Source organism: Pelodiscus sinensis, chromosome 11 (genome assembly GCF_049634645.1).
Source record: "Pelodiscus sinensis isolate JC-2024 chromosome 11, ASM4963464v1, whole genome shotgun sequence".
NCBI classification, from domain to species: domain Eukaryota; kingdom Metazoa; phylum Chordata; order Testudines; family Trionychidae; genus Pelodiscus; species Pelodiscus sinensis.
In genome coordinates this window covers 24,704,266-24,731,656 of record NC_134721.1, presented here as the reverse complement: position 1 = coordinate 24,731,656, position 27,391 = coordinate 24,704,266, and the positions used below count along the sequence as shown (strand labels likewise).

Below are 27,391 nucleotides of genomic sequence, written 5' to 3'. Positions count from 1 at the left end.
TGAAATTAACAAGTGGACTTTTAAAATGTTTTATTTATTCATGGCTACTTTATTCCATCACTTTTGTTTTTTTTCCAATTCAGGTCCTTGTCCATTTTAAGTGTTTACGTTTCTGTTTTTAGGTACATAGCCTACAGAGGGCCCTGTCTCTACTTTCCTCAGGAATATGTAATAGAAAAGATTCTGTCACTCACTGAAACAGAAACTGTCTTTTACATTTTCAGAATAAGAGTAGAAAATACCGTCATTTTGGTGCAATACAAAAAACCACTCCAACACTACCACTTCCCATTCTGATTCCCAAGTTGATCAATACTGTCTCAGGAAGGAATGCCTCGGTACACAAAAGTTTGAATTTATCAATATTTAAGGCGCTTAACACCAATTAAAGTTAGAAGTTGAGGATTTTTCTTCTTTTTTTTTTCTTAAAGACCTTTTAAAGGTAAATCTCCATTTTGATTGGAGTTGTCCTCAGAAAAAAATGGAGGCCATAGGTTTCCAGACAAGTGTTTTCTCTACACACTTTAAGTCAGCAAGGGTACATTTTAAGCATACTTCGGAGATGACAAAAGGGTAACTAACTTCTACATGGACAGTGACAAGGTTTTGGACAGAAATGTAAATTAAATTTGTGGCATTCTGTAGCAATGGATCTCACAGTTCACTAGGGGAAAAAAAGCAACCAGACAATGATATCCTCATGGCTACTAGAGTATTACTTATTTTTAATGAGAGAAGTCTGGATTTAACAAAAGACAAAAGATTTGCCTCCAAAGATGTGACATTCAATTCCCAACTAATTTCAGTGCCAGTGCTAGAAATAACGGTGGTCCATGGTAGATGAACACTTACAAGGCTTCCCCATATTACCAAATTATAAGGTTACAACTCTTAGGCACAATAATAGCTTCCCACAGAGAAACCTAAACTGACCTGAGTTTTCAGCTTACAGAAGGGAAAGCATTTCCAACCTCTACAGAAACTAGGCAACAGTCTCGAGCCAATATTCAGCATTTGACAAAACCTAGCTTAGTTTACAAGACATTTGGAAGTAAAGACATCTCTTCGGAAATACACAGAAAATGCCTCACCAAATATACCATATTCCAAAAAACATATAAACTGAACATAGTAAACATTGTGCTTACAACCATAATTAACGAACTCCAGCATAAGAGGGTGAAATTTCTCTCACCACATCCACTGCAGAGGAGCTGCAAACACAAAATATATGGAAAAAAATCCCAATACATAACCCTCCTCCCTCCCCCCGTCTATTTACTGAAGCCTTTGAAAGCGTCAGATCTAGCATTTCAGCAAGGGGATGAAAAATTAAAGACTTTCCAAACTTAATCCAATTCAGGAAGTTGGTTTTCCTAATAAGTAATTAAAAATAAACAGTTTTTCTTTAAAAGTGTTTTTGCACATTTTCCATCAATTTATAAAACAAATAATATGCTAAAAAATGAACAAAGGAAATGCACTTTGGAAACATTATTAAAATACATGTTCCTATAGCATGATGTGCCCGAGTTTTATTTCTTTTCACCTGACTGGATAATTCAAGAATATGCCTCTCTCTTTCCTAGGTCCATGAGAAGCTAGGTTTAGAAGAGAAGAGCTCCCATGCTTCCAACTTCACTCTGCTCCTTTACAAAAATTTCAAAGTACTGATAAATGATAGTGACAGCTAGCAAGATTCCCGTTCCAGACCCAATTGCGCCAAGGAAGTCTGCCAGGACAGAAAGAGCTCCGATGCAAAGGCCACCAAATGCAGCAGCTGTGGGAATGTATCTGTAAAACACAATGGTGAAAAGAAAAGCACAGTCAAACATTATGCTACCTTTCACACGAAGGACTGGTATTCCTGTAGGACAGTGGTCCCTAAATTAGAGGGACATGCCCCCCTTAACCTCCCCTCATGCAGCCTGAGACATGGTAAAGGAGGACAAGGCTGGGGCCATGCTGACAGAGTCACAGCTAGCCTATGGTAGAGCTTCCACTCTCGGCCCCAGGCTGGGAATGGAGCCATGGCCAGCAGCCAAGGCTGGGAACTGGTACAGGGTCAGGAGTGCAGTCAAGCTGAGGATGTGGCTAGGACTGCAGCAGAGCTGGCAGCAGAGAAGTGTTGGGTGGTATTCCCTCCTCACTGTGCCTCCCAAAAGGCTGCTCCACACCTTCATAGAGTGTCATACCCACACTTTGGGACCTCTACTATAAGATATACCTAGCTGGGAGAACAGCCTGAACTGAAGAGGTGAGTGTTTTCTACAATCAATTCCTTTAAAAAGAAAGAACATGGAGCTGGACCTCATAAAAACTAGGTACCTAAGAGTAATTTTTCAGCAGCTTAAGATAACTATTACAAATAAAAAACAAAGACCCTTAGTATTGTGGGAGAAAAATCAAATAACTCCAATTGTGTCTAAAGGGGGGACTGTGCAGGAAATCAAAACTCTCTAAAGAAAACTGCTGTAAGGGTTAAAAGTTTTCCAGACCTCTCTCTCTGTAACAGAGAGAAATCAAATTAGCTCTAATCAAGACCCTTACAATGCCTCCCATCTCAAGTTCATGGATATTCCTAGTCTGTTACAATTTGTCATGTAAACCCTTATCTTTGTCACAGTTTGCCTTGTAGACTTCTCCACTCCACATTCTCATATGGCTTTGTTCTGTAAAACTTACTTCTAGCACTCCTGGGGTGAACAGAAGTCTCAGAGTGCTTCTGCTGAGACTTTGATATGTTAAAGAAAAACAATCCACAACTGAATCTGTCTGTCAGGGCTGCTGTTTCACTCTTGGAAGTGACAGCCTGCATGCATGCATCATAAAGTTTTCCCTTCTAGGTTTCTCTCCTGCCTCACTGATTTGACCTCCGGCCTCGGACCCTTCTGGGGGCTCTGTACCCCAGGGGAGCGAGATTTTCCCCCTCAGTATCACAACTCTCTCTTTCCTTGTTGATCCAGTAAACCAAGAGGAAGAACATGCAGTAGGCTCAATATACTAATCGAGGAGGCCCGAGCATGGCCCAGCTAAGGACAAACATTGCCAAGGGGCCTGAGAATAGAATGAAGTAAGACTACAACCAGGAAAACACAGGGGCAGCAATTAGGTCCCAGAAAATACTCCATCTCATTTTAAGTGGCTTACAGCTAGGATCAAGATGGGGCAAAGCAAGCTGGGACCTGTAGTCTTGCCACATTACATCTCCACAGTAGCAGTAAGAATTGCAGTGGCAAGCACTACAGAGCTCAAAGCATCACTTTGTGCTCCACCTCTGTACCAAACAGTTTATTAAGTACTTGTTTGGGATTTGAAACAAACTTAGAACACTATAGCTTTTACACAGAGAGGTATGTAACTGAGACATCTGCTAACTGTGATGAACAATATTTACTGTAATAAAGATTAATGTATATGCAACACTTTATATTTTCAAAGTGCTAATTAAACACTGAATATATTCCTACCAATACAGTAAAAATGAATTTTTACTGCATGACATGCAGCCATCTCTCTTAAGTTTTACGTTTTGTAGTCCTCCCAACCACAAGCAGAGCTCAAGACCAGTTAGAATAACTGCATGCTGTATGGTGGGCATGGCTAATTTGGGGATCATCACCCCACAATGCAGGATTTTTGTAGTTAACTGGGACAGGTGACTGCTAACTTATTTGTGTGAGGAACTATATATAAGTTTGCATGCTCAACCATAGTTCTTAGCAAGGACTGAACCCAGAACTTACAGCACCAGAGAGAGCGCTGAACTAAATCCTTCAGATATAAAGGTAGAAATACATTGGACTGCTGACAGGCCCAGCCTTGAGTAGATATGACTTTACTCAGTAGGCTAGCATCTCACATTAGCACTGTGCTTGAAAGAACAACCCAGTTCTGATCTTCTGAAGACACTGCTTATTTTAGTACTGATACTATATGAATAGCAATATATTCCACGACACTTAGTACAATTAACCACATATTTGTAGCTCACCTGTTTAGTTCATGGACCATGGAAGTTTCTCTATGGCCCCTCATTACCATCTGTTGTTCTTTTAGTTGTTTGGCAACCTGTATTGAGCCAAGAAATTCAATAAAGAAATTTAGTTTCACTTTTTTAGGTTAATTTCACAGCTACCTGGAATTAAAAGCATGGTATTTCTGTGGTTACCTGCCAGCTATCTTCCAAGAAATGGGGGGGGGGGGGAGAAATGAAGTGAAGCTTTTTCCAATTATTAAGTGTAAGTTTAATAGTGCCTTATTCCACTATTCTACAAGCAACACACAAGTAAAACCCAGCGAAGATCTGTACAGAACTCCAGATACGAACTCAGCCACATTTGGCAGCAAGCAGCCAAATGCAATCTCAAATGCTCATTGTTTGGTACTCGATTTCTTTAATAACTCCCCATGGCTGCAAAACCTATTTCTTCCTAACTAAAACCTGCCATACTATCAGCCATTTTACCCTCTCCAATAGCTACAAGCAATGTGATTTAAGAATGAAACTAGAGATGTAATATTGCATTTAATTGGTTAACTGGTCAAACATGTTGTTTAACTGATTAAAGGAGAAGGGGTGGAGGAGTCGCAGGCAGGGGCTACTCTGCACACCAGAGAAGTTCCTGCCTTTAAGGTGCCTGAGCCTGCCAGACAGTGTCTGCTCTGGGCAGGTCTCTTTTACAGCAGTGCCTGCTCCCCGTGGGGCTAAAGCAGCCCCTGCTCACAGCAGGCAGGGTGCTGCTCCAGCCCCCACTGGTTAACCTTAACCAGTAAGGGTGAGGCTTACCAGTTAACATTCACATCCCGAAATGAAACATTTTGTTCATGAGTGTTACACATCTGAATGACTGAAGAGCCAGATACTGATATGTGTATACACTGAACTATTTTTGACATCTCCAATTAAGCAAGTGTGAAACAGCCACTTACAGTTATGAATCTCCACAGACAGCCCATGAGAGCTTGTTTTTTCCAGGCACAGACATGTTAAAGTACTGTGTGCAGGTTACCCTCACACAGTTCAGCTGTCATCTGACCGCTAGGCTCCAAATGTAATGCTCCAGGCTATGTGCTGTGCTCCTTATTAAGCGACAAAGTTTTTCTTTCATATTGTTCTGTTTCTTTCTATGCTACTCAAGTGATATTCATGCATCTCCGGCATCTCTAATGCTATGTCACCCACCCAGGGTTTTCTAGAAGGGACTGGAAAAGGCCATGTGATTGAGTGAGCACCAAATGGGAATCAGGAGACCCTGGTACTCTGCCTGTTTTCCCCTCTGTAAAATGGGAGTGGAAATGCTTACCACCTTTATGGGCTTTGTAATCCACAGACAAAAAGGTACTCCATATAAGTGGTGGTTTTACTAAAAAGGAAATCTGGCACCAGGCTATATTGTCCATTTCAGAATATTACTGCTCAAATAGTAATTACTGCAGAATAAATCTCCTGGTTTTATCCTGTAAATCTATTTCTCTAACTTACATCTTTGGCAGAGGAGCCAGAGACTTCAATCCATGTCTTGGAGAAGAAAGCACAGGAGCCCAGCATAAACACAATATAAACAACTGCATGGACAGGATCTTCTAACACTGAACCAAAGGATTCAGGGGGTGACAGATAATAGCAAAGTCCACCAACTGGATAAGAGCGAGCAGGGCCTCCAGATGAAGTGTCCTGAAAAGAAACAGACAGGTTTGTACTGTTCAGTTGTGTATCCCTATTTGTTAGCAGTTAGACTAAATCGAGTTAAATGCATCATCCCTTAGTAGTTAGTACTTGTGTGTGTATATATCACAGAATCGTAGAATACTAGAACTAGAAGGGACCTCAAGAGGTCATCAAGTCCAGTCCCCTGCCCTCACGGCATGACCAAGCACGGTCTAGAATCTACATCATCCCTGACAGATGTTTATACAACTTGCTCTGAAATATATCTCCAGTGATGGACATTCTACAACCTTCCTAGGCAATTTATTCCACCCTGACAGGCAGGAAGCTTTTCCTAATATCCAACCTAAACCTCCCTTGCTGCAATTTAAGCCCCATTGATTCTTGTCCTATTATCAGAAGCTAAGGAGAGCAATTTTTCTCCCTCCTCCTTGTAACACTCTAAGGGTATGTCTACACTACCCTCCTAGTTCGAACTAGGAGGGTAATGTATGCATACCTCACTTGCTAATGAAGCCCGGGATTTGAATTTCCCGGGCTTCATTAGCATAAGCGGGGAGCCGCCATTTTTAAATCCCCGCTGCTTCGAACCCCGTGTAGCGCGGCTACACGGGGCTCGAACTAGGTAGTTCGGACTAGGGTGCCTATTCCGAACTACCGGTACACCTCGTTTCACGAGGAGTAACGGTAGTTCGGACTAGGACCCTAGTCCGAACTACCTAGTTCGAGCCCCGTGTAGCCGCGCTACACGGGGTTCGAAGCAGCGGGGATTTAAAAATGGCGGCTCCCCGCTTATGCTAATGAAGCCCGGGAAATTCAAATCCCGGGCTTCATTAGCAAGTGCGGTATGCATACATTACCCCGCTAGTTCGAACTAGCGGGGTAGTGTAGACATACCCTAAGTTACTTGAAAAACCGCTATCATGTCCCCTCTCGGTTGTATCTTTTTAAAACTAAAATCCAGTTCTTACAGTGTTCCCTCACAGATCATGTTTTCTAGATTTTTAATCATTTTTGTTGCTCTTCTCTGGACCTTCTCCAATTTTTCCACATCTTTCTTAAAATGCAGTGCCCAGACCTGGACACAATACTCCTAATTGAGGCCTAATCAGCGCAGAGTAGAGAGGAAGAATGACTTCTCATGTCTTCCTCACAACACTCCTGTTAATGCATCCTAAAATCATGTTCGCATTTTTTGCAACAGTGTCACACTGTTGGCTCATATATAGCTTGTGGTTCACTATGACCCCTAGTTCCTTTCTGCAGTACTCCTTCCCATTCTGTATGTGTGAAACTGATTGTTCTTTCCTAAGTGGAGCACTTTGCATTTGACCTTATTAAACTTCAACCTATTTATTTTAGACCATTTCTCCAGTATGTCCAAATCATTTTGAATTATGACTCTATCCTCCGAAGCAGTTGCAACCTCTCCCAGCTTGGTATCATCTGCAAACTTAAGCAGAGTACCGTATTTTCCGGCGTATAAGGCGACTGGGCGTATAAGACGACCCCCTAATTTTCTAGTTAAAACATAGGCTTTCTCCTATACTCGCCGTATAAGACTACCCCCCCTTAAGAGGCCAACCGGCAGCAAAGCCTCAGAGGCGCGGGACCCCGCTGCGGCTGCGGCTTTGCTCCCAGTGTCCCTGGTCTGCTGGAGACCGTCTCCAGCAGACCAGGGACACCGGGAGCAAAGCCTCTGAGGCGCCGTGGCTGTCCCACTGCCGGCGTCATCTGGGCTGCCCCGCTGCCGGAGCCCCTCCATGGCTTTGCTCCGTGGCTTCCTGGTCTGCAGACCAGGGAGACGCGGAGCAGCTTTTCTCGCCCCGGAGTACACGGGCGGCGGGACCGCGAGGTCCCGCAGTCCGTGTCCTCCGGGGCGAGAAAAGCGCCATTCGTACCTGCAAGTCGGGGACTGCCTGTATGTTTATACCCAGCGTATAAGACGACCCCCAATTTTTGGGGGATGTTTTTTAGTATAAAAAGTCGTCTTATACGCCGGAAAATACGGTACTCTCCGTGCCATCATCTAAATCACGGATCAATATTTTGAACAGAACCAGTCCCAAAACAGACCCCTGCAGAACCCCACTTGTTATGCCCTTCCAGCATGACTATGAACCATTTAATAACTACTCTCTGATAACGGTTATCCAGGCAGTTATGCACCCACCTTATAGTAGCCCCATCTAGGTTGTATTTCCCTAGTTTATTGATAAGAAGGTCATGTGAGACTATGTCAAATGTATTACTAAAGTCTAGATATACCATGTCCACCACTTTTCCCTTATCCACAAGGCTTGATAGCTTTCTTTGATAGGATATCAGATTGGTTTGACATGATTTGTTCTTTACAAATCCATGCCGGCTGTTACCTATCACCTTATTTTCTTCCAGATGAATTCCTTAATTACCCACTCCTTTATCATCCCTGGCATAGAAATTAAACTGACTGGTCTGTAGTTTCCTGGGTTGTTCTTATTTCCCTTTTTATAGATGGGCATTATATTTGCCCTTTTCCACTTTTTTGGAATCTCTCCACACTTCCATGATTTTTCAAAGACGATAGCTAACGGCTCAGATACCTCCTCTATCAGGTCCTTGAGTATTCTAGGACAGTTTCTCTCAATCAGTGGTACGAGTACCCTTAGGAGTACTTGAGAGAAGTCGGGGGGGGGGGGGGGGTACGTCAATACAACTGACATTTGGAGAAAACTAAATTTTTGTTTTAAATTTTACAGTGCTTTATTATTTTTGTACTTTTTACACCCAAAAATGTTATTGCTCACCTGGCTACGATTAAGTCATTTAAACAAATGTGTTGCAATGGCAGAAAAATATTATGGTGAAAACTGTAGGTACTTGGGGTACTTAATTTTTTTTTTTGTAAAGGGGTACTTTTTTTTATAAAGTTGAGAAACACTGTTCTAGGATGTATTTCATCAGGCCCTGGTGACTTGCAGACATCTAAGATTAAGTAATTTTTAAATTTTAAAATAAAATAAAACTTCTACCCCACTTCCACTAGCATTCACTATGTTAGGCATCCCATCACCATCAAACTTCTTGGTGAAAACTGAAACAAATAAGTCATTAAGCACTTCTGCCATTTCCAAGTTTCCTATTATTGTTTTTCCCTCTTCATTGAGCAATGGACCTACCCCCCTGTCCTTGATCCTCCCATGGCTTCTAATATATTTGTAGAATGTCTTGTTACCCTTTATGTCTCTAGCTAGATTTAGCTCGTTTTGTGCCTTTGCCTGTCTAATCTTGCCCCTGCATACTTGTGTTCTATGCTTATATTCATCCTTTGCAATTTGACCCAGTTTCCACTTTTTATATGACTCCTTTTTTATTTTTAGATCATGTAATATCTCCTGGTTGATCTGAGATGACCTCCTGCCACACTTTTCTATCTTTCCTATGCCAGGGAATAGTTTGCTTTTGGGCCCTTAATAACGTCCCTTTAAAAAACTGCAAACTCTCTTCAGTAGTTTTTCCTCTTAGTCTTTCTTCCCATGGGAGCTTAACTACCAGCTGAGTTTTCTAAAATCTGCCCCCCTGAAAACAACTGTCTCTATTTTGCTGTTCTCTGTTCTACCATTCCTTAGTATCATGAACTCTATGAATTTCATGATCACTTTAATCCAAATTGCCTTCCATTTTCAAACTTTCAACCAGTTCCTCCCTATTTGTAAAAATCAAATCAAGATTAGCTTCCCCGCAGTAACTCTCTCAACCTTCTGAAATAAAATTTGTCTCTAATGCAGTCCAAGAACTTTTTGGATAATCTGTCTCCTGCTGTGTTAGTTTCCCAATAGATGTCTGGATAATTGAAGTTCCCCATCATCACTAAATCCTGTGCTTTGGATGATTTTATTAGTTGTTTAAAAAAAACCTCATCCACCTCTTTTGCCTGAAAGGTGGTCTGTAGGAGACCCCTACCCTGACATCATTCTTGTTTTTCGGGTTACCAGGTGGCTTCAAAAAAAATATTGGATGCACTTGATCTCAGATGGGGGAGAGGGAGGAGGACCGGCTGGGAGGGGAGCGGGGTTGGCCGGGAGGAGGGGTGTGGGGGGGGGGGGGGGGGAGAGGAGAACAGGCTGGCAGAAAACAGGAAGGGCGCCGGGGGGGGGGAGAACCGGACATTGGGAAGCGGTGCGGTTTGGGTTTACACGGGGCTCAACATGCGGCCCACAGGTGGGATCCTTTGATCATGGCCTCCACTGGGAACATGGTTCAAAACAGCAAGTCAGTATAATGGTGTTCTGTTGATATGTGTTTTAGTAGTTAAATTCCTGGACTGTCACTGCTCATTAAAAGTGCTGTCATATGGGTGGAAATGAGGCAATATTGCATTTTATTAATATCAGAAGAACTGACTCAAATGGGGTCTACATGTTGTGTAATCTTGCCTTAATCTTTGTATTCATGCCCATCAGTGTGAAAGATGCTATTTGCATATATTTGAATATATATGCAACCACACTTAAATTGCAGCCCTCGGCATGTGCTATGAGTATCATTAGTGGCTCCCGGGGCTTCAAAAGTTGAGTAGCCCTGTTCTATACCAATATTCCAATCGTGTATTTTCCCACCAAGTCTCTGTATACCAACGTCATAGTTGTGTTTATTTATTAGCACTTCAAGCTCCTCCTGCTTATTCCCCATACTTCTTACGTTTGTATATAGGCATCTAAGATACTGATTTGATTTTAACCCCCCCATTCTGCCTTGTCCCTCCTTTATCTCTGCTATGGGAATTCAAGTTTCAGATTATGAATATTTTCTAAACTAACAATGGGAATACAAGGGACAAATGAAAAAATAAAACATACTAGTTTAGCAAGGGAGGAAAAAATAACAGCAAGTCACAGATTAAAGACACATGTTAAACATAGCAGGTCATGTACTCCTCAGTCAATAATGATAGAAAAACATCACACGTTGGGCTGTCACTCTCAATGTGCATCATTTGGCCAGGAAAAGTGTCACTACATTGAGAGATATGGGCATTCTGGTGGGGCTCTGGCATGATGTACAATAGGCTACACAAAAATGGTGGATACTTACAGACCAGGTGCCCAGCAGACTAACCAACAAGTTGCCACTGAAGCGAGCTGACAGCATCTGGGAGATGACGTACAGATTAGATACCAATGCAGATTGAAGAATGATGGGAATATTCGAAGTATAGAACAGCTTGATAGGATAAGTGTTGTATTGGCCACGGTAGCGGGCAGATTTGATGGGGAGGTCCACTCTGAAGCCCTGAAAAATGCCAAGTGAAAACACCTCACTGTAACTCTTAATATACATTGATAGCAATGACACCACACAACAGCAGGCCCTGCAAGGCCTCGACAAAAATCTTGCCTTGAACCACATGGGTGTCAAACATTCTACTAAATCAACCCTCTTTTTAAACTCTTCTGCCAAGACCTTGGACCAATTCAGACTGCTGGACAGGGTAGATTAAATATGTGACTTTACAAAATGCCAAGATACTCAAAGGAGAGTGTAAAATTGCCGAAAACTCAGCATTGAACCAAGAATGGAAATTTCAAAGCTACATACACAAAAGATTTATTTGCTACCTATTAGCCATTTTGCTGCTTTACATGGACTCACGTTTTTATGGGCTCAGGGTATCTTTAGCAAAACACTGACATTTTTGGCAAGGTCTCTTAATACACATCCATCATCTCTCTCAGCCTACAATAGTTCTCAAGCCTTTTGGAGGTCACAGAAAGCCAAAGGAGGATGTTGCAGCCTTTTCAGGTGACTGAGGCCCTGGCTGTTGTATGCACACCCACAAGTGAATAGGAGTCTTCTATATGCACTAAAAGGTGAAGTTTAACTCTTCAAACTACAGAAAAAAATCCATTTTTAAACAGACATGTCAATTCTCATTTAAAGCCACAGAAGAGCTAAATATTTTAAACTCCATAAATTCATATTTATCTTCACAACTGTTAACTTTTCTATGGAAGAGTTGTTAGGATCTGCACTCAAAACTGATCAGATTGCATTTGTAAGAGGAAATAGAAGACTTTATTATTTCAACCAGCAGCAGTTTTAAACATTATTCTAGATTATGACTGACCTGGAAATAAATGACAACAGCAAAGACAAAAATGGTGGCAATCAGGTTCATGAGGTTAGGGAGGTTCTGGCGGTAAAAGGCCTCTCGGAGAGCTCTGACTTTGTCCGTACGAGTAGCCAGCAGATGGAACAGAGCAATGATGGCGCCTTCAAACTCCATTCCTTTCATGAGAAAGGGAGAGGAGGAGAATGGTGAATTCAAGTATTTAACCATCTGAACTGGGATATTAACTAGGCTTCTGAAATACAGTACTTAGGGTGGGATTATCAGAAGTGCTTGCTGCTGACCTAACTGTGATCCCACTAAAGTCAGTAAAGAGTATTGCCATTGATTTCTATAGGCTCAGTTAGGCCAATGCTGTGCACTTTTTAAAATCCCACCCTGAAGGCTATTTCTTCTATAAGAAACATGTTAACATAAGGAAAAATATGTCTTCATAGCATAAGGTACATCTGCTAATGCCATACAGACACCCCATACCATCTGGCTATTTTAGACAGTGCCAAAGAACATTCAAGATGAGAAAACATTCAAGATGATAAAACACAAGGAACATGAGAGATGTAAACAGTGCACTTCATACCCACAGAATTCAGAGCAACATGAAGCACTGAATTATCCAAAGAAGTCAACAATCTGCACCAAGAGAACAAATTTGTTAAAAATCTAGGTTTTCCAAAGCACTTATCAGCAATAGACACAGAGCTAAACACAGCAGCATGGGATTAAAATAGAAGCAGAAATGTAATAATTTTTATGAGAGAGTTGTTTCAAAGAAATGTATTGTTCTGTTTTCCTACTTTGAAGTTCTTTGCTTTGAGAACTCACTATCACAAAGCAAACATTTTTGACTTTTCTGCCCGGCGGGGGAGGGGGTGAAATCACACAGGGAAAAAAAAGTGTTCAAAAATTAGGGACCCAAGATCTTTAATAAGCAGTAGCTTGGATTCTGCCATAACTATACATTCTGAGAGACAAAACCACTGCCCTTTGAAGAAAAGTGAAATTTTGAAATGACAGACTCATAAGACTCCCAGCAACCAATTCTGAAGATTAGGAAAAGATAATGCCACTACATAAATTCATGGTACGCCCACACTTTGAATACTGCATACAGTTTTGGTTGCCCCATTTCAAAGAGAGACAAATTAGAATTGGAATAAATATACAAAAGGGCAATAAAAATGATTGGGGTATGGAACAGTTTCTATATGAGGAGCTATTAAAAAGACTGGAACTATTTAGCTCGGAAGAGAGACAACTGAGGAGGGATACGATAGAGATGTACAAAATCATGAATGGCATAGAGAAAGGTAAATTAATGTTATTTACCCCTTCAGGTAACACAAAAACCAGGTGACTTCAAATGAAATGAAAAGGCAGCAAGTTACATAAAGTAGTACTGTTTCACACAACACAAGTTCCTGAGGAATTTGTTGCCAAAGATGTTGTAAAGGCCAAAAGTGTAACTGGGCTCAAAAAAGAAATGGATAAATTCATGGAGGATAGGTCCATTGATGGCTACTAGCCAAGACAGTCAGGGACACAACCCCATGCTCTGGGTATTCGTAAGCCTCTTACTGCCAGGAGCTGAGACTGGACGACAGAGGCTGGATTATCAATAACTGCCCTCTTCTGTTCATTCTCTCTGAAGCACCTGACACCACGCACTGTCAGAAGACAGGTTACTCAGCTAGTCGGACCACTGGTCTGAGCTAGTTTGATCTTAACTGAGCCAGTTGTTAAGACTGCCATTCTTCATTCCAGACTCTGATTAAAGCATACATTTAAGGAGATATGGAAGGTCTGGTTGACATCTTCTGCAGACTTACAATGGGCAATGAAGAGTGAACAGAGAAAGCTGTGGACTGAACATTTGATCATACTATATTACAGCTTATTAGCACAACTGAAATTAGTTTCCTGTCTTTGAGCACCCAATACTTTACAAAATGAGAATGCCCTTCTTTCTTTCCATCTCCTCTCTTTGCAGTTCTTCATATCCCCCATGAAACCTTGTTCTTTATTTATTCTTTCATACCCTGAGATTTCACTTGATAAAAATTGCACGGGCTGAGAGAAGCAGTATTAATTTACTATTTAACTTAATTTCCTTTTTTTGGTGCATAGCAATACAATGTTTGTGTTGCTGAAATTCTCTGTGCTCTGGATATTTATTGAAGAAATTACTACTTATGAGTGGAGCTTTAGAATGTGGAAGAGTGCACATGAAGCTCCTCAGACAATCCTGTCATCTTGTATATTACAGAATACTTAAATCGTAACAGAAGCAAAGAGGATAGAGCATGAGTTACCTCGGCCTGTGTTCACAGTGGTAGGGCTGAATGCTTTCCATACAATAGTCTCACAGATGTTGGTAGCAATGAAGAGAGAGATGCCAGAACCAAGACCATATCCTTTCTGTAAAAGCTCATCCAATAGTAGAACGATCAATCCAGCAACAAAAAGCTGGGGAGGGGGAAAAAGAACTGATGTTATTTACTGGAGGCATCATCCCTTTTTATTTTTTTGTAACAAAACTGACTTGATACAAATGTTTTGTACCATTAAAGATGACAAGAAGATAAGATATACTTGGTTAGCAGACATGTGCTTTCAACTCTCACGAGTCTGTATAACTGCATCCTCTAGACCCCACTGGGATAAAAGGATAGTTTGATTTTGAAGAGCGATATAAGATGGTCCAGTATAAAAGTTACCTGAATAGTGATAAGCAAACAGATACCAGCACCCATCTCAGATGGATCTCCATACATCCCTGTCATTACATAGACAATAGACTGACCGATGGTAATAATCATGCCGAACACTGTAAGATACGTAAAACAAAAATACTATGTTTATATGACAGATAGGGTACATCTAGATTGCAAGCTTCTTTCAAAAGAAGATTTTTCAAAAGAGAATTTTCAAAAAAGCTTCTTTCTAAAGAGAGCGTCCAGACTACTAGGAGCTCTGTCACAAAAAGGCAACCTGGAACCACTTCTGGCAGGACATTAGGGCAGCAGTTACTGCTGCCTGAGACTAGCTGAGAGATGTGCTTAAAGGGACCCTTCTAGACAGCTGTTTCTCTGCTACAGTTGCTTGCTTCCCTAACTTTCCAAGGAACAGCAAAGCTTTTGCAGCATGTGCTCTAGTTGCCCAGCTTTCTTGGATGCTACAGCGTATTTTCTTTTTGGCCATGGACATGCCTTGGACATGCAATGGCCCCACACTACCATGCTGCAGCTTCTGCAGCAGCTTCATCAGACCGTCAGGACAGTCCTGACCCAGCTTGACTCAGCCTGGCCTTCAGACCCTCACCCTGAACCTCATGTTGGAGGGGCAAATTTGGAGGCTGGACACCAGTTCAGACCAGTGGGGCCGCCTAGATCTGGAGCAGTGGGACGACCAGCAGCAGCTCAGCAACTTCCACATGTGGAAGGCCACCTTCATGGAGCTGTGTGCCTGGCTCATCTCTGCCCTCCAAGGACAGGACACCCACTTGCAGCCCGCCATTCCCCTGGAGAAGAGGGGGTCGCTATTGCTGTGTGGAAGCTCGCCACCCCCGACAGCTGCCACTTTAAGTCCTGGCTGGAGACAGGAACTATAGAGCTGTCATTAGTGTAAACGGATTGTCCACCAGGGTTTTTCCTGGAGACCTCTTTTTTTTAAACAACTGCCTCTCCCAAGTCCATACGCGCCTTTTTTTGAAAGAGCTCTTTCGAAAAAGGCGTTCTTCCTTGTAAAATGAAGTTTATCAATGTCGACAAAACCGCCGCATTCTTTCAATTTAATTTCAAAAGAACGCGACTGCAGTCTAGATGAAGGTGAAGTTTTTTCGGAAAAAGGGCCAGGGTTTTTTTTGAAAAAAACCTACGTAGTCTAGATATGCTCATACATAGCAAACTAAAATGGTAATGGGGGAAGTACACAATAACTAATAAAACAGACATTTGAATTCAGTGTCGAAATGAAGTCTGATCACTGAAGTCAGTGACTGGAAACTCTTAAGATCTTGAGAAACACTGCACAGCTGTGAGAGCAATGAGCCAGGCTGGAGCAGTCTTCTGCCGGGATCCCGTTTAACTGGTTAACTGATTAAATTGGATTTTAATCCTAAACATTAATCTAATACTTAAGCAATTTAGGTGAGTTTGTCTTTAACAAACAGATTTTGGAACTTAATTGTTCCTTGTGCAAAAACAAGTTGCAGAGAAGATTAACTGAAATCTGTATGTTACAGAGAGAGCATAGCAATTTTTACTATTGAAAAGAGCCAGCTTAAAGGACATGAATCTCAAGATGTGTCACACAAGAGACACACCAGCAGCACAGAATTGCCTCAGCATTTCCCACGTCTATTGTACTTTGATCCTAATCAAAATTGATCATTTTTAGAGATCTGGATGGTTTCTGGGTCTCCATGGTCCTTTTAATACTTGACCTCTCTGCTGAGACTGCAGCAGGGACATCATCATGTGCAGGGCTCGCCAAGCAGCGGCGAGCCCCCCTCGCCAGCCACGCGGTTCCGCATTCTGCACAGATCACTCTGCGCCGGCTCTTCCAGGTTGTAATCTACTCACCTGGCGAGTAGATTACATTATTTGTCAAGCCCTGATCATGTGACAACCATTAAAAACTGAATTGAAACCCATCAGATAATTTCACACAGGTCAAGAAACAGCACACAATAAATCAATGCACTGAAGTACTAAAATTCAGAATCAAGAAACTAACCTCTAGGGAAGCTGACATATCAGATTCCAAGATTTTTTACAGATCTAGTTCATAATTTCTATTGTTTATGTCAGGCCTCACACTACATGAGCCTCCCTGATATCAGTTGCTACTTACATTTCTGTGCCCCATTGAAGAGAGCTCTGTCTTTCGGCGTGTCACCAACCTCAATTATCTTGGCACCAGCCAAGAGTTGCATGATGAGCCCAGAAGTGACAATGGGTGAAATACCAAGCTCCATCAATGTTCCTGTCAGATAAAAAAAAGGAGAATGACAGTTGTTGCATTTCACGATTTCCAGACCCATCTCAAAGTGAAAAGTTTGACTTTTCATTCCGCCCAACTCTTCATGGTACCAATAGAATAAGAAGAGACTCATGGTACCTCCTTCTTTGAGTCAGTTTAAAAAGAAAAAGTTTAAAAGCTATCTGGAATTTGATGAAAACTAATTTGGCTGACAGAATTAATCCTTAGTATCATGTGTTCTGCATTAAGGTTACTATTTTCTGGCATATCTACTAGGGATGTTATATATCGGATAACTTCATGAAATCTTAGTGGTTACAAGACTATTTGATAGTCCCCGTGGGAGGGGCTGGCAGCCAGTGTACTCCCAAGTCCCACTCCCAGGGAGCCCCTTGCTACCCCGTGCTGTATCACAGGCAGCAGCATGGTGTGGCAGCAGCCCCTGTCTGTGGAGTTCTGAGCTCCCCACAGACAGAGGCTGCTCCGCAATAGCAGCCTCTGTCTGCTGTAAGCTTGGACCCTTTGTGGACAGGGGCTGCTGCCGCAGACCAGCCTCTGTCCACAGTGAGCCCAAGCCACTGCAGACAGAGGCTGCTTTGCAGCAGCCACCCCTGATTCCTCCCCTCCCCCACGCCTTGCGCTGCTGTGTCTGATAGAGGTGGCAGCGGGAGGAGGACAGAGGCAGCACCACAGAGTTGGTGCTGGGGTGCCAGCACCAGCTCCTGCCTGCCTCCCTCCCACTGCATTTGCAGGAGCCAGTGAGTCTGCAGAGCTGGCACGCGTGGGGAGCTTGCTTAAAAGCCAGCTCCCCACGTGTTTCGGCTCCAGCCTGCCCCCTTCACCCTCCACATTGCTGCCTATCAAAGGCAGCAGCATGGGGGCGGGGTGCATCCCGTGCTTTTGGGGAGCCTGCTTAAAGCCAGTTCTTCACGGACACTGGCTCCCATTCCCTCTCCCACCCCTTGCTGCATCTGATACAGAGGAACTGGGGTAGGCAGGAGAATGCAAGTAGTCAACAAGATTAACTGATAAGCCTAAGCGTATCAGTTAATCGTGTAGACTACTACACATTGACATCCCTAATATCTATGCCAGATATAAGATGGCATAAAAATGGTAAAGCTTCACACTCTTCCTCTGAAGGATGACACTCAAATATTTTTGATGCATCAGCTCACTATACAACCATTTTTCTTAGTTACATGCAAATCTCTGCACTGCCCATTATGCTATAATCGCTGACATCACCTGATACATACATACACTCCAACTAGTATCAAGAGGTCCACTGAAGTGACTGATACTCCATCTAGTTTATAGCAGCAGAAAAAAAGCTTCAACAAGCTACTGTACAACTAGCCAACCTGAACAGGTTGCATTGTGTGAGTGGCAAAAGTGTCACCACGACAAAAAATACCAAGCTGGGATTATGTATCAGAATACAAGTAATGTACAGCAGAATTTCATAACTTCTATTTTATGAGTATTTATGAGCTGTTCTGTTCCCACTTTCTTTCCAAAGGCTATATGTCCTTCACTTCCATGTATGCAACTGATCCTGTGTTTATCCATATATAATTTTAATGCACGTCAATTCCTATCCCAATTTATCTTTTCTATTTATGCTGTGTTTATTGCTCTAATCCAGATGTCTACTTCAAGAGAAAATAAATCTATCAACTAAGAATACAATCCCAAATGTTCAAACACACAAAATAACAAGGCAACCGGAAATATAAACCTCTGTACTGGCAACTGAGAAAAGCAGGATCTTACCTCTATTTGAAGCCAGAATTACTCTCATCCAATAGAAAGGATCTGCTGAGTCTGATGACATGATACCAAACAGAGGAATCTGAATTTCCAAGCAATGAAAATGAGGTTAGGTTAAATTAAAACACTGAATTTGTTTCCCTTTTTATTTGAAAGGAAGATGAAAGAATGTTACAAACATACCTGGCAGCATACTAAAAAGATGAAAAGTGTGATAGCTGTCCATAGTACTTTTTCCTTAAATTGAATCTGAAAACATAAATGAGAATGACAGTATGTTGTCACTGTCACAACAGCTGGTCTATTAAGCAAATGAGGTAAATTATATATGACGACTCATACTTATAGTAAAACACAAGACCAAAGTAAATTATCAAATCCCTTTTCATCCCAACTATACTATCAAGTCCTGAAAGAAAAATAGTAAATCTTTACTGAAACCAACTCAAGCAAACAAACTTATGCAAGAAGTATAAGGTAGTTCCAGTACCGATCCAGTGAAATTGATTCTTACTAGTTTAATATTCTACCAAAAAAAGCTAAGATTTTACCCTAAGATTTATTCAAATCTGATGTTTTTAAGGAGGGGGGAGGAAAAGAGAACATTTTGAATTTTAAGATACCATTTTAGCTCCTCAAATTCATTCACTCTCACACTTATCATATAACTCAGGCCTTACCTATGCACAAAAGTTGTTCTGCACTGGTATTACAGCAGTACAACACATATCAAGTATGTAATTATGCCAGTTAAAAATAAATGCACTGCTGGCATTTGCACTGGTACAAAAATTGAATATAGAGCAAACTTTAGGCTTAGAAATCTTATCTTTTACAAATAGATTCCTGAAGGACATCTCAATAACATACCTTCCTTTCTGGCTTTTGAATTTCAGGCAAGATAACACAGAAGGGCTTAATTACTTCAAGAAATTTAACTGCAAAACAAAAATTAAAAGGTCAAGCGCACATACAGATATGGAACTTATGGCAAACTTGATGATTAGGTACAGAAATCTGAAAAAAATATAAGTTTCTATATTTGCAAGGTTAGGGACTAGGTGGTCATCTCATCCTTATCTATTCTAGGTACATCTGACCAATTGCACTAACAAGGTAGCTGCACTTTTAAAAGAGTGTGATAAGAAATGGCAAACTTAATATACATGGCTGAGTTGAGTGTTTTATAACTCTTTCTTGAGAAGAGGGAAAGAACGTTCGTTTCACTAACTTACTTTGTTTTCTAGAAATATACTCGTCTGCATCCTTCCACTTGCTATACTATGGTGGTTATTTGAAGCATAATGTGAGCTGAATTTATATGGAAGGCTGAAACTAGGGATGTAAAGGGTTAATGGATTACTCTGTAAACACCACCCTTATCAGGGAATGATTACCAGGTAACAAGTGGCTGGAGCAGCCCATGTCACCTCTGGACCAAGGAAACCCCAACCTGTGATGTGCTGCAGGTAGAAGGATGCTCTAGCACAACCAGGCCTGCCACACCATCCCAGTTAACAATTCTTTAACGGGAGTTCACATCCCTAGCTGAAACTACTTTGGGGATAAATGGTTGAACCCCGTACAGTCACTGGCTAAACAAGTACTCAAACAATCCTTCAAGATTTGTATGTGAAACTCCTCACCAGCATAAGGGTGGTTAGCCTTAAAAAGGATGTGAAGTCTCAAAAGTTACCTTCCCTTTCCTTAAATCCTAAGGCTAAGGTAACTAATATAGGCCTGGACTATGAACTTTTCTTTTAGATTTAACAGTTATAAAATAAACAGCTTTTTCAAGACAGGAACATAAGGTCGCAGGAAATTCAAAAGGAGGACAACAGTTGAATCTCAGATTGCAGAAGTTATTTGATAGGATATACTTCCTTTACACCCATTTCATGAAAGATAGCAGGAAAACACTGAAACAATCACTTTTGGTAGCTCTCTGGATATATGAAATTCATACTAAAAGGTATCCTGTTTAAGACTAGACTAGAAACAACTGACTAACTATTAATTTGCATGAGAAATTTCTTGGATTGTAGTTTTTCACTTTCTGCAAATACCGCCTCTTTCACTTTTAGAGCAACCAATGTGGTGTGTGCTTTCCAGAACCTAACACAGCAGTTCCCAAACTTTTCCAGGTGGTGACCCATTTTGACAATTCAGGAAGACTTGGTGACCCAAGGCAATTCAAAAAAACGGAGGTGGGGAAGAGGAGGGAGGGAGGGCAGAGCCACCTGGGGAGACACTTGGCGACCCTTTTGAAATGTAATGGTGACCCATATTTGGATCCCAACCCATAGGTTGGGAAACCTTGACCTAACTGGTTTTTCCTCCTCAAACAAACAATCTTGAGAATTCTATTAACTAGGGACATGACTATCTTTCATGGTTGTGGGTTTCTGTTATTCAGGAATAACGACAGATTTTTAGCTTAGGGTTACAGACCATCACCCATTCTGCAAGCAATTCCATTTGACTACGGCACTGCAACAGATTCACTGACATGCCTACTAAAGTTTACAACAGGGCCTCAGGTTCCCCACCCCTGCTTTAGAAGAGTGTTTCTCAACCAGTGGTATGAATACCCTTAGGAGTACTCAAGAGAAGTCTGGGGGGGATACATCAACACAACTGAAATTTGGAGAAAACTGAATTTTTGTTTTAAGTTTTACAGCGCTTTTATTATTTCTGTACTTTTTACACCCACAATTTCATCACCCACCCAGCTACAATTAAGTTGTTTAAACAAATGTGTTGCAATGGTAGAAAACAATGGTGTGTGTCTGAAAACTGTAGGTACTGTGGGTACTTATAATTTTTTTTAAAGGGGTACTTTATAAAAAAAGGTTGAGAAACACTGCTTTAGACGATCCACAGGCACATGAAGTCAAGACATCAAGCCTGACCTCCAGACATCAGACATAGCTTTCCCTAATACATTTTATTATACATTTGGTACTCGGCATACTGCTGAAAATTTCTTTCCTATTGTCACCAAAATTAGAACCTGTGGCTAATAAGATAATGCTAAGCAAGGGGTAGAATGATGACCAATATGAGAAAGCTAACTCTGACCTAACACAAGCAAATTTATGCAGCAGCAGAGATGTGAGGTACATTTTATTAGGAGGAAATAATCTTGTTTTATCAGTTTGATAAAAGAATAAGACTATAAAGTGGCAAAACAGCATTATGAGCTCCTAGAGGCAAAGACCAGTTAGTGGGTAAGAAAAGGATCCTGGATGGAGCCTGGGATGGCAGAACATTTCAGGAAGCAATAGCATCTCCCTGGCCCTGCATAAACAATACACTACACCAAGGCAGGGCATAGGTGGAGGGGCGTGAAGGGGGTGGTGGTGTGGAGTGAGCAGCAGGACACTGCCAAACCAGGGCACAACTGGCGAGGTTCCAGGGAGGTAGGGAGCAGGGCACTGCCAACTAAGGGTACAGCGGGGGGGGGGGGGGGGAGGGAAGAGAAGAGTCTGGTGGAAGGCAGCAGGGCGCTGCCAGCCCAGGGCACGGCTGGGGGGGGGGGGCAGCAGGGCGCTGCCAGCCCAGGGCACGGCTGGGGGAGGGGGGGGGGGAGCAGGGCGCTGCCAGCCCAGGGCACGGCTGGGGGAGGGGGGGGGGCAGCAGGGCGCTGCCAGCCCAGGGCACGGCTGGGGGAGGGGGGGGCAGCAGGGCGCTGCCAGCCCAGGGCACGGCTGGGGGAGGGGGGGGGCAGCAGGGCGCTGCCAGCCCAGGGCACGGCTGGGGGAGGGGGGGGGCAGCAGGGCGCTGCCAGCCCAGGGCACGGCTGGGGGAGGGGGGGGGCAGCAGGGCGCTGCCAGCCCAGGGCACGGCTGGGGGAGGGGGGGGGCAGCAGGGCGCTGCCAGCCCAGGGCACGGCTGGGGGAGGGGGGGGCAGCAGGGCGCTGCCAGCCCAGGGCACGGCTGGGGGAGGGGGGGGCAGCAGGGCGCTGCCAGCCCAGGGCACGGCTGGGGGAGGGGGGGGGCAGCAGGGCGCTGCCAGCCCAGGGCACGGCTGGGGGAGGGGGGGGCAGCAGGGCGCTGCCAGCCCAGGGCACGGCTGGGGGAGGGGGGGGGGCAGCAGGGCGCTGCCAGCCCAGGGCACGGCTGGGGGAGGGGGGGGGGGCAGCAGGGCGCTGCCAGCCCAGGGCACGGCTGGGGGAGGGGGGGGGGCAGCAGGGCGCTGCCAGCCCAGGGCACGGCTGGGGGAGGGGGGGGGGCAGCAGGGCGCTGCCAGCCCAGGGCACGGCTGGGGGAGGGGGGGGGGCAGCAGGGCGCTGCCAGCCCAGGGCACGGCTGGGGGAGGGGGGGGGGCAGCAGGGCGCTGCCAGCCCAGGGCACGGCTGGGGGAGGGGGGGGGCAGCAGGGCGCTGCCAGCCCAGGGCACGGCTGGGGGAGGGGGGGGGGGCAGCAGGGCGCTGCCAGCCCAGGGCACGGCTGGGGGAGGGGGGGGGCAGCAGGGCGCTGCCAGCCCAGGGCACGGCTGGGGGAGGGGGGGGGGGGCAGCAGGGCGCTGCCAGCCCAGGGCACGGCTGGGGGAGGGGGGGGGCAGCAGGGCGCTGCCAGCCCAGGGCACGGCTGGGGGAGGGGGGGGGCAGCAGGGCGCTGCCAGCCCAGCTGGGGGTCATTCAGAGGAGCCTGAACGCTGCACTGGCCACGCGGCCGAGTCCCCCCCTTCCCCTCGCCCGCCTCAGCGACCCCTCCATCGGCCCCAGCCCCCGGGCGCGCGCCGACACTCACTGCCCATCTCGGCCGCTTTTCCTGTCCAGAGAGGGAACCGAAGCCGGGAGGAGACTCAGGCTCACTCGAGAGACACGTCAGTGCTCGAGCCCTACCGGCCCCCTTCCGCTTCCTGCCACGCACGGGGTCGCCGCGCTCCGCCGCGCATGCGCAGCGGCCTCCCGACACCAAGAACTACAACTCCCTCGCAGTCACCGCCGCTGAGTCCCGCCCTGCCCACAGGGCTTCCCACAGTCCCATCATGCACTGCGTCCACCAGGCTCCCTTGTACTCATTAGACTATGAAGACTACAACTCCCAGGATTCCATGCGGCTTCTTGAGCCTACGCTACGGCCCAAGGTGGCCCATGGCTTGCTGGGACTTGGAGTTTACGCTTGTTTCACCTCCATCTTACAGATGGGCGAGGATCTAGGCACTTTAGTTTTCTTACAGGAAAGGGGGAACCTGAAAGTTTTGGAGGGGAAGGTCAGCTCAGCTGTCAGTCATCATGACACAGGTCCCCAAAAATCATGCAGTTGGGATGAGATTTTAAAAAATAAAGCCATGTAGGGGTCTGGTGATTGGTCTTTTACTTTTGTTTTAAACCAAAACCAGTTTTTTAGTCTTACTGGCTCCTATTTCAAGATTTTTCTCTGCATCCATGAGGGCAACACATTTTTTTAAATGAAAGCTGCTATTCTCATGCACTCGCAGGAGCTGAGGCTTTAAAGAAACATCAATTATCACGAGACAAAGGATGAAGTGAGTGTCACTCACCCGTCTACTAACTTAAAAATAATGAATAGTCTTGCAGCACCTTAGAAACTAACAAAAAAGGTAGATGGTATTGTGTACTTCCATGGGCACAACCCATTTCTTCAGATGAATGGAGTTCAGGGGTCCAGTTTCCAAATAAATAGCAGAAAAACTGTACCCCTGAACTCCATTCATCTGAAGAAGTGGGTTGTGCCCACAGAAGCTCATGATACCATCTACATTTTTTGTTAGTCACTAAGGTGCTGCAAGACTATTCATTATTTTTTAAGCTTTTTCAGTTACAGACTAATATGGCTACCCCTCTGAAACTTTTCACCCTGTAATAGAATTGCATCACAATGTCTACATGCCATCCTGTTACATTAGAATATGATAAACATGAAGGCATCCTTATTGCTGCTGTTGTATTTGTTTATGGTAGCACCCATGATGTGCTAGGTACTTTACAGACATGCATAGAATCTCAGAAATGTAGGTCTGGAAGGGACTTTAAGAGGTCATCAAGTCCAGCTCAGTGCACTGAGGCAGGACTATGTAAACCCAGACTATTCCTGACAGCATGGGCAGCAAGTATCAGAAACGGGGAAATAAAGCTTCCTCAAACAGGCAGATGTGAACCAGCCACACTCTGCCCCAAGTTCTCTGCTGCTTCTGGCTCTCCCATGGCTGGCTGCTCAGCCTCTCTATGCTCCAGGGCTGGGAAGGCCAGGGCCACGTTGCCTGGCCTCCACATGATCCGGGGCTGAAACTGTGATGCCTGGCCTTTGGTGCTCTGGAGAGATGGTGCTAGCCTGGGACAGATGCTAATGGCCACAGGAGAAGATGGGGAGAGGTTAGTGCCATGGGGCAGGAGCTGCAGCCGCAACGGGATGCTGGGCTTTGCTGGCTGTGGAACGGGCAGGACCTTGGACAGAAGGGCTGATGGGGAGCACTAGCCTCCCAAGCCAGTGGTTCACCCACCTCAATATCTGAGAGGGGTTTAAAATATCCAGTGGTGTAGATTCCATAATCATCCTTGGAAACCTGTCTGAGATATTGGGCTAGATGGACCTTTGGTCTGACCTTATGTGGCATTTTTGTGTTCTTATGTCCCTTACTCAGATTAACCCCATTACTACTTGTCCTACAATCAATGGACAGGGAGATCAATTAATTATTGTCCTCTTTATAACAGCCCTTAGCTTATTTGAAGATCATTATTAGGTCCCTAATCTGCCTTCTTTTTTCAAAATGAAACATGCCAAGTTTTTTTTTAACCTTTCCTCACGTGTCAGGTTTTCTAAACCTTTTATCATTTTTGTTGTCCTCCTCTAGATTCTCCAATTTATATACATCTTTCCTAAAATGTACCCAAAATAAGACACAATGCTCTAGCAGAGTCTTGACCAGTGTCAAGTAGAGTGGGACAAGTATCTCCCATGTCTTACACCTCAAAATGATATTAGTCTTTTCTGCAACTGTGTCACATTATAGACTTATATTTAATTTGTGATCCACTATAATCACCACCCTTTTTCAGCAGTACAGGCAGTCCCCGGGTTACATGGATCCGACTTATATCAGATCCCTACTTACAAACAGGGTGAGACAACCCCGCACTAGCTGCTTTTCCCCCTAGCAGACCAGGGAGACACGAAACTAGTGCCCCACCCAGCAGACTAGGGAGACGCGGAGCGGCTTTTCTCAGCAGACACCTCAGCTTGAGAATAAAGGACTGAGGGAAGTGAGGTGAGAGAGAATAAAACTGAGCTCTGGAGAAATGTTTGGCTAGAGTTTCCCCTACAATATGTACCAGTTCCGACTTACATACAAATTCAACTTAAGAACAAACCTACAGTCCCTATCTTGTACGTAACCCGGGGACTGCCTGTACTATGGACTACCCAGTCATTTTGTAGTTTGATGTGATTTATTTTCTTGGTAAATGTAGTATTTTGCATTTGTCTTTATTGAATTGACTTGTTGGATTTCTGAAAAATGTGTCAATTTCAAGTCTTTTTTAACTCTACTTCTGTCTTCCAAAGTGCTTACAACCTTCCTTTCCAGCTTGTTAATGTCCAAAATAATATGAGCATGCTCTTCATTTCTTTATCCAAGTCATTAGTTAAAATATTGAATAATACTGGACCCAGAACTGACCATTGCAAGAGCCCACTAGATATATCCTCCCACTTTGACAGTGAGCCATTGATAACTACTTTGAGTGCTGCTTTTCAACTAGTTGTGCTCTCACTTTATAGTAATTTCAGTTAGATCACATTTTTATAATTTGCTTATGAAATTGTCATGTGAGACTTCACCAAATACTAAAATCAAGATATGTCAAGTCCACACACTTTTCCCTTTTTCGGCATGCCAGTAACCTTGTAAAAAAAAGAAATTTGGCTCATGTGGCATGATTTGTTCTTGACAAATACATCTTGGCTCTTATGCTCTAGGATTATTTAATAAATTGTTCCAGTATCTTTCAGTGTACCCAAGTAGGCAGACTGGTCTACAATTCCCCAGATTCTCTTTGTTTCCCTTTTTAAAAAACATATTGTTAAAAAAGACACAAGTACTACATTTGCCCTTTTTCAGTCCCTTGGGACCTTACCTGTCTTCCATGAGTTCCCAAAGCTAGCTGATTATTGTTTTAGCTAGTTCTTTATATACTCTACAGTACATTTTTTCAGGTCCTGTTGATCTGAATACATATAATTTATCTAAATAGTCTTTAAACTGTTTTTCCCCCTATTTTGATTTGTATTCATTCCCCATTGTTAATATTAATTGTGTCAAGTATCTGGTTACAATTTACCTTTTTATTACAGCCTGAAGCAAAATAGGCATTAAACACCTCAATCTTTTTGATGTCATCTATTAATAGTTTTCCTTCCCAACCCAACTAAGAGGACATGCAGTTTCCTTTGTCTTTCTCTTGTGCCAAATGTATTTATAGACATTCTTCTCATAGCTTTTTAAGTCCCATGCTACATGTAACTCATTTTGTATCTTTGCGTTTCTGATTTTGTCCCTCCATGCTTTTGCTATTTTTTGTAACAATTTGTTTATTTCTACTTTTTATAGGATTCCTTTTAGATTTTCAGGTCATTAAATTGCCCCTGATAAAGCCATATTGGCCTTTTCCTAGGAGAATATGCTGTTGCACCTTTAGTGATCTTTCTTTGACAGACTGCCAGCTCTCCTGAACTCCTTTTTTAAGCTTAGATTCATAAAGGGACAATCCCTGCCCTGAAGAATCAGGACAGTCAGACTACCTCTAGACTGCAGTCTTCTTTCGGAAGAAGCCTTTTTCAGAAGAGATCTTCCGAAAAAACTTTTTCCGAAAGAGAGCGTC

General features: G+C 43.7%; 1 protein-coding gene across 1 annotated transcript; it reads right to left on the bottom strand.

Moving 5' to 3' along the window:
* SEC61A1 (SEC61 translocon subunit alpha 1) lies at nt 1-23,450 on the bottom strand. The gene is made up of 12 exons (XM_006120220.4): nt 23,295-23,450; nt 19,410-19,477; nt 18,723-18,788; nt 18,543-18,621; nt 16,638-16,769; nt 14,501-14,610; nt 14,096-14,249; nt 11,781-11,941; nt 10,748-10,945; nt 5,486-5,677; nt 3,995-4,071; nt 1-1,794 (listed from the first exon to the last, which is right to left on the bottom strand). The coding sequence occupies exons 1-12, from the start codon at nt 23,299-23,301 to the stop codon at nt 1,608-1,610; spliced, it is 1,431 nt and encodes a 476-aa protein (XP_006120282.1). The 5' UTR covers nt 23,302-23,450; the 3' UTR covers nt 1-1,607.
* Between the last annotated feature and the right edge of the window lie 3,941 nt (nt 23,451-27,391).